We start from the raw sequence: 8,217 nt of genomic DNA, 5'->3' as shown, positions 1-8,217 counted from the left end.
GTCAACAGGCTTTTCAAAATCCAAAATATTGCCAAACAGGCGCTTTTGCATCTCGTTTCAAAACTAAATCATCGGCGATCGTCTCGTCTGTCTCGCCTCACTCTTCTCGTCTGTCTCACATCACTCTTCTTGTCTGTCTCACAAAGCACCTAGCAACAAATTTAGCTATTTTAAAAAATTTATTTGGCAACATTTAGCAACTTTTGATAAGTGACTCAAACGATAAAAAAGGCACACTTTTCCATCTAAATTAACATATATACATTTTATTTTTGATGCATTTGATTTGATGCAGTGACACAATTTTGCATCGTGATTACGCAATGACGTCACCGCGCAATGACATCACGTCATTTAGCAACTTTTAGCAACAAATCAACCTTCCTTTAGCAACTTCCCCTGAAAATCAGTTGGCAACACTGGTCGTTCGGCACGCTGCATTGAGCAGCCGCGTTCAGTTTTTAATTGTAGTGTCTTTTCTTTTACTGAACTGAATTATTTTTATTACTATAAAAAATCTAAACGGGTGGGGGTCGGTGACGCGGTGGGCAAGTGACTTAACCGGTGTTGCGGCTTAACACCGGTATCACCGTCGGCACCGTCTATCACGGCAAGCCTAATATAAATGTGTTGTGCTGCAAGTTTAGATGTTTTCTCGTGGTGTATTGTTGAGTTGTGAGCTCCTCGCTGAGTATCTGTGTGGGGGTGAATGGGTGTCTCTTATACTGGCTGAAGGCTGAATAACTAGTGAGCAGTGCAGAGAGCTGCTGAATAACCCTCTAGTGAGCAGTGCAGAGAGCTGCTGCAGGCCCGCGGACAGCTGCTCGTCCCATGGAGCTGCGCGGACTCTCGCCCCGCGCCAGGTTATTGATCACATTCACACGTGTCATCACTCGCATGCTCTCCGGGGATGGACGACGAGCTGCTGTGTGAATATGACTCCACCTGGGACACGGAGAGCGACGGCGACGAGCTGGACAACACCGGCCGCAGCAAGAAAACACGGCCCGCTTTCGTATGTTATTCTCTCTCATTAATCCGTCAGCCACTGCACTGCGGTCTGTTTGCGTTCTGTACAAATTGTGCGCTTTGATCTCGGACCAGTCGCCTTTATGTGCTTCATTTAGCTTGTGCTTGTGTTTGTGTGCGAGACGGACGGTCGCTAACATTATAACTACGCGCGCTGCTTCAGGAGGGAAGTGTGTAAATCAAGCCCTTTGAGAGGTTATTTCCTCTGCATTCGGTTTACTTCTAATATTTGATCGTGTTTGATAGATTAGCACGTTAGCTAGTTCTTTAATATCTGCTCTGCTGACCGGAAGTGCGTCACTCGTACTAGCCGACATTAGGCCACAGATAAGTTGTTTGAAACACCTTCAGTCTGCAACAATCTTTCACAGCATTTGCTCATGACTCCGACCCTAACAATAGGCATAATGCCAAGTGCGTGGGATTTTGAGACCGGACGGTATGACTCTTTGAATCGGAGCATCTTGTTATATCGATGTAAATTTGATACACCACAATATTTCCTTTTCCAGTGATTTATATAGGATAAGATGGGGAAGAACAATGTGGCTTTCCTTTACAAATGTAGCACAAGTTAGCATGTGCGAGAATGGCTGCGTTTACACATGCGTCCTAAGGAGTGAACGGCCATTGAACAAAAAGAAGAAGAAGAAGAAGAGAGCTGCTGAATAACCCTCTAGTGAGCAGAGCAGAGAGCTGCTGAATAACCCTCTAGTGAGCAGTGCAGAGAGCCAGAGAGCTGCTGCAGGCCCGCGGACAGCTGCTCGTCCCATGGAGCTGCGCGGACTCTCGCCCCGCGCCAGGTTATTGATCACATTCACACGTGTCATCACTCGCATGCTCTCCGGGGATGGACGACGAGCTGCTGTGTGAATATGACTCCACCTGGGACACGGAGAGCGACGGCGAGGAGCTGGACAACCCCGGCCGCAGCAAGAAAACACGGCCCGCTTTCGTATGTTTTAATCCCTCATTAATCCGTCAGCCACTGCACTGCGGTCTGTACAAATTGTGCGCTTTGATCTCGGACCAGTCGCCTTTATGTGCTTCATTTAGCTTGTGCTTGTGTTTGTGTGCGAGACGGACGGTCGCTAACATTATAACTACGCGCGCTGCTTCAGGAGGGAAGTGTGTAAATCAAGCCCTTTGAGAGGTTATTTCTCTGCATTCGGTTTACTTCTAATATTTGATCGTGTTTGATAGATTAGCACGTTATTGCAATTGAAAGAATAACAACAGTTATGAAGTAACATGGGGCTAACGGACATCACATGAAGCTACACAAAATATATCAGCGAGTCCTGCTCCAGAGGTAGGCGCTTTCCACAAGCTGTGCTTTTGGCGGATTGGCTTTAATATAAGCTGCTTTTAGATTAATGAGAAACTTACAGGATGCTTTTATAGCGCAATGGCCTCTTATGTGTCAAAACATCAAGGGATTTCTCAGTTCGTGACCCCTTTAGTGAAAGTGAAGATGTCTGAAACATGCAACAGCACACCACTCCAGTCCTTCTGTGCCACTTCTCATCTTACTTCAAAATAAAAACTATAACTTTTACTCCACAAATCTAAAAACCCTCATTAACAAATCAGCACAAAAAACTTTGATATTCACCAGTATAAAATGTCATAGATCACTATTTTCCAGAGACACAAAATGAGATGAATTAACAGTTTGACTGAATAAATCTCACAAATGTTGATGTGCAGTGCCATCTCTGGTCAGGTGGACCGGTGGAGGTCTTCACCTGCTGCAGTGCATTCACATCAGTCTACAGCTGAACCTAAATAGCGCTGTGCTCGGTCACAAAGCATGACTAGTTTGTGAATTTGGATGCAGCCAATTAAAGCAGGAGGCTGAAGGTAATGTTTGGTTCTTTGCAGTGGTCCAACTCTTCCTCAAGAAACCTCAGAGCGGCCAAAGACATGCAGAACTACAGACACGGATATCCAGTAAGAGTCTGCTCTTCTCCTAAAATAAACCAAGAAGTGCTCTCCTAACATGCTGATCTGATGATGCTTTACATCTACAGAACGTCAATGAAGACGAATGTCCAGAAGAAAGAATGACGAATTTAAAATTCTATCTGAATGAAATCAAATCGTCACCTGATGGTACGTCTGTACTTTCTCTTGAGCTTCAGTGACAAGTGCCTAAGTCGAGGTGTATTGCACTGCTTTGTTTGTGAGCTCCTGTCATGTTTTCTGTTCTGTAGACGTGTCGATTGAGACATTTCTCACCGAGTGGAAAACCGATTACAAGCGGCTGGAGAGAGTTCACTCCTACATCCAGTGGTAAGAAACCTCGTGCTCATGCGTTTGGGACGGTCAAAGTCTCCTTTTCACTCGGTTTGGTTGCAGATGCAATGCTTTGGGCACGGTGTTGTGTGTTGTTTGTAGGTTGTTTCCTCTGCGAGAGCCAGGGGTCAACTACATGGCTGCAGAGCTCACCAAGAAGGAAATCCAAGTAAGTCATAAAGAGGCCAAGCTCTGTTTCTGAGACCCTAGACTGGGACTGTGTGCACGGTGCTGAAGCTGGCTCTCGTCCTGTCGTCCGCAGGCATTCAGGGAGAGCGAGGAGGCTAAGAGCCGTCTTCTGGAGTCCTACGAACTCATGCTGGGTTTCTACGGCATGCAGCTGCTGAACAGAGAAACTGGGGAGGTGAAGCGCGCCGACAACTGGAGGGAGAGATTCGCCAATCTAGAGAGGTGAGCTGCACCAGACTCCAGCTATTAATCATAAAACATGTATCCAAACACGCATGTTCAGTTTTCCTTCAAACTAAAGGATGGCTGTTTATTGCTCTTCTAATGTACAGAAGAAATCTACAGCTGTTTTCAGGCATTCAGCGAGTCCCTTCACCAGTACTGGGTCACTGGCTTTCTTTTAAGACTGTTTTGGACATGGATCTAAATCATCTGTACCTGCAGCACAGAGTCATTCACAAGCTGCACTCACAGAAAAGAGCTGCTTCGTCATTGGTTGACAAACGATAGAAGCCAGTTTTGTTTCCATCCAGTGCTCCTTTTGTAAAATATCCCTTTTGCTATTGTGGTGTGAGAATCTGCTGCAAACGATGAGTAAACTGTCCGAACGACAACATGTGAATGTGATATTGCTGATTCTAAACAGCTGATTGAAAACACATGAATATCAATATCACGCAGATATTGAGTGATTGTCCAAACTTCAGAAAACACATGAAAAACAGGACATTCTGAAGAACATTTCATAAGCACAACCATTTATATCCACGTGAAGGACAGACGAAGGCTGGGTAACTGAGCTCGTCCACTAGAGGATGAGACCGTTTTCAGTCTCATAGTTCAGCTTTGTTGTAAACGGTTTAATAGCTTCACATTCAATAAAAATTTTTTTAAAAAAAACTGCAAAGAAATTCATTTCTACAACCATGGTACACTTAAAACATTTACTGAGTTTAATATAATTAGTTTGAAAAACTGTAATGCTTAAATCGCTAAATAATTCCTTATTTCATTTTATATATATATGGGTCAAAGACGTTAAGACGTCTGCATCAAAAGAAACTTACAAAAGTGATTTTATCTCCATAGAAAGCACATTAAATGTAAGTAAAGTGTCTACTTTTAAGGTTTCAAATAAGTTTTTGGAGAATAAAATGTCAAAATGTGGTTTAAATAATGTTACATTGTCATTCAGTGCAACACAATATTTATGTAAAAATTCAAACAACATGCTTATTCATTATTGTACAAATTAAAATATTTAAAAGAATAAGGGAGCATATTAAATTTGATTGTGTTTTAAATGAGTAAAAAATTATTCCTGACCAATGGGCAAAACCTAGGATAGTGGCACATTTAAAAAATGTAAAATGGCAACTGATTAGTATTTGCGGTGAAAGTAATTAGTGTTTTAATATGTCATAAATAGACTTGTTAAAACTAAATTTCAATATCGTGATAATACCGAATACCGTGATAAAAGCATTAGCAATTAATCGCAACATGACAATTTGATACCGGCATATCCCTAGTGTCATAAATTGATTTTTGTTGTAAATACGCCTGACAAGATTGTTACACTGAATGATATTTCAGTGGGTGTCTTCTGTAAATCAGGGGGAAATATATGATGTTTTTTTTTTGCTCTGAAAAACAAAAACAAAATTGCAATTCAATTAAACAAAACTTTTTACATTTTTTGGGGGAAAACAACAATTTAAAGCAGTATTACACTTATTGGGCCTCATTCATGAAACATGAGCAGAACAAATAGTGTAAATCGTTTGTAAAGCTGTTCTGATGTAAATTTTCGGATTCATGAAAGTGTTCGTATTTTCAAAATGTTAGCTGGTACGAGAGAAATGTACACCTGCTCCCTACCAGGTGTAAATGGTGCGTAAAACGTTTGGGTAAAACGCAGCGCTTGTCACTGTCACTTTTTACCCAGCCGTCCAATCAGTGGAGGAGGGGCGGGACAAATACTACACCGACCAATCATCCTGCTTGTACAACAGCTGAACAACAATAGAGAAGTTAACATTGCTGGTTACTGCATTTTTATATTCCGTAATATTCTTCAAAATGAGACACTAGTAATACTGCCGTGGATATTCCAGATTATAGCAATCCAAGCATCTCCACTGGAAAAACGCTGTGCCTCCAAAGCATTCTCCAGCGCCACCAGCTGGTCGTTTTCAGAAGAGCGCCTGACAGTTTTTCAGCTGGCTAAAAACTCTTTGGTGGATACGTTATTGAATATTTATTGTTAGGCATATGGCCTATTAGTCTTTTTTGCATTTATGCAATATACTGGAGCCAAACCTGAGAAAGTAGACCAGAATATTCCACTGCGTTCCTGGACACGTAGTTTGCGTAGCTGTAATTCATAGGCTTCTATCATCTAATATCATTATGCTAATTGTGAATGAGCGTGCACGAGCGCCCTGTTTACGAATGATTGGAGTTCATTAACAAACGCATGTTTAACTATCAAATCTGACCTTTACGAAGCGTTTGTGAATCCGAGGAGAGTTTTCGTGAAGGTCCGTATTACACGCAAATTACTCCGAATTTACTCTATATTTACGAATGTTTCATGAATGAGGCCCATTGTTTTTAAGCTTAAACCCTTTTTCGTCTTTGACCCATATACATATATAGATATATATTCCCTATGAAAATAGGAGAAAATATAATAATTTTATGTTAGTATATATTGTAATGTTTTTTTGACGAGACACTTGAAAAAATACATGACAGTTTAATTTATTTTCGTAATGACAACATTAAAACATTTTATATAATCGTGTTTGTCATTGTAGAAGCCTTTTTTTTTCTTTTTTTTTTTTACCATTTTATGCTTTGCAACTGATTTATTGATTTCTAATTTTAACTTTTGTTTTAAATTAATCTAAAAAATAACAGGTAAGTGAAAAGACAATAATGTGCATTTGCTAGAAAAGAAATAACTACATTTCATAAAGACAAGTGGGCTTATAGGGTGTATTAGGATGTATCGAAACCTTTTGATTGTTTCTTTATTTCCAGACAGTCTTTCTCACATGCCACTAAAATAATTTCACATCTGCTTTCAGAAACATGCACAATAATCTCCGAATCACACGGATACTCAAGAGCCTGGGAGAGCTGGGTTTTGAGCATTTCCAGGCCCCTCTGGTGCGCTTCTTCCTGGAAGAGACCGTCGTCAGAAAGACCCTCAGCAGCATTAAACGCAGCGTGCTCGACTACTTCCTGTTTGCCGTGCGGGACAAGCGTGAGCGCAGGAAGCTGGTGCGCTTCGCCTTCCAGCACTTTGAGCCCAAAGACAAGTTTGTGTGGTGCCCCAGAAAAATCCAGAAACGCTTCAAGAAGAAGTCTGAGAAGCAGCAGAACTCTTCAGCTGGCAGCGGAGAGAGCGCAGCGCAGGACGAAGGCCATTCACCATACAAAAATAAAGACGGAGAAGCCGCAAGTGAACCAAAACATAGCAAGCCTGTCGCTGATCTCACAGATGCAAAGAAGCAAGTGGACAGTGACTCCGTAATGAGAGTCGACTCTGAGAAACACTCTGAGGGCTCTTCAGAAGATCAGGAGCCCAATCCAGACGCTGTTCTCAGTAATGGCTCCAGTGTTAACAACGGAGAGACTGTCAGCGATGAGCCGAGCTGTGCTGAAGGCCAACAGGTCATCCAGAAGCCTGAGCAAGCGGCGGAGCTCTCGAACTGGGGACATGTAGCTGGTTCTAGAGCAGGGTCAGCAGACTGTGACGAGACTCGGGAAGAGATGGACAGTGCTGCTGACTCCCAGGAGGAGCGTGAAGAAACTGCCTCAGGGACGAGTGAGGACAGGACAGTGACTGACAGCCCTAAACACAATGCACCAACACAGTCCGAGAAGATTCCCAGGCCCGGCTCGATGAGGACGAGCGTCCAATCAGAGAGCCATGAGAAGAACACAACGAACTGCAACCAGTCGAATGGGTCGGAGAAGGACGAGCCGATGGACATCCCTCGCCCATGAATGACTCCTGAACACGATAAAGCACTGAAAATGGACACTTTATGAACTTATTACAAGATGAGATATGAACTGAGTTGTTTTTTTAAAGAAGGAATTAATTCAAACGTGTTTTCTGTGTTGGATCAATTTTGAGGGGGCCAAATGTTTTGTTATAGCTGTTTGTTTTTTCAAGTTTGAATGTTTATTTGTCCATATTTTCATATTTACAGTTTTTCCAAGCATTTTTTTTTTTCAAACTGAAACCGTGAAAGAAGAATGTACATTCAACTAATAAGAACCAACTATTGATAAAAATATTTCTAGAGTAAATACATAGAGCTAGGATACTGTTTTTCAGCAGATATACTGTATTTTTGCTGATGCTGTCCCTTAACTCTTTCATGTTTTGAATGATATTCCTGAATTCAAATGAAGGAGCTTGTCTTCAAAAATTTTCATTTTACATCTACAGTCATATAAACTATAGAAGCATTAATAACTAAATAAGCTCTGTGATCAGAAGTTGTATAAATCAATCTCTTAGTGATTCTTTAAATGTGCAGCACATGCAGTAACTCCAAATGTATAATTACAACTTTTCCCACAGTACCATAAATTAACCCTTCATGACGTATTCTAGAATAAATAAAAAACCTTTGTCAGCTATGAATTAAGGTTTGTTTTTTTCTGTTGTTTTAAAAT

At 41.5% G+C, this 8,217-nt stretch overlaps 1 protein-coding gene across 3 annotated transcripts; it reads left to right on the top strand.

Moving 5' to 3' along the window:
• The first annotated feature begins 755 nt into the window (after positions 1 to 755).
• LOC107713566 (opioid growth factor receptor-like) lies at positions 756 to 7,696 on the top strand. 3 transcript variants are annotated; one of them, XM_016519116.1, is made up of 7 exons: positions 756 to 1,015; positions 2,914 to 2,982; positions 3,063 to 3,144; positions 3,246 to 3,324; positions 3,430 to 3,496; positions 3,590 to 3,738; positions 6,612 to 7,696. In XM_016519116.1, exons 1-7 carry the CDS (start codon positions 911 to 913, stop codon positions 7,534 to 7,536), a joined length of 1,476 nt encoding a protein of 491 aa, XP_016374602.1. In that variant the 5' UTR covers positions 756 to 910; the 3' UTR covers positions 7,537 to 7,696. The 3 variants fall into 3 exon arrangements, with proteins under 3 accessions (XP_016374602.1, XP_016374603.1, XP_016374604.1); XM_016519117.1 differs by lacking the exon at positions 756 to 1,015 and adding an exon at positions 1,666 to 1,984; XM_016519118.1 differs by lacking the exon at positions 756 to 1,015 and adding an exon at positions 2,260 to 2,341.
• Positions 7,697 to 8,217: the final 521 nt, after the last annotated feature.

This window comes from Sinocyclocheilus rhinocerous, unplaced genomic scaffold (assembly GCF_001515625.1).
Source record: "Sinocyclocheilus rhinocerous isolate Xijiao unplaced genomic scaffold, SAMN03320098_v1.1 scaffold1049, whole genome shotgun sequence".
Taxonomy (NCBI): Eukaryota; Metazoa; Chordata; class Actinopteri; order Cypriniformes; family Cyprinidae; genus Sinocyclocheilus; species Sinocyclocheilus rhinocerous.
The sequence above is the reverse complement of the archived record's forward strand: the minus strand, read 5'-3'. Positions and strand labels throughout refer to the sequence as shown.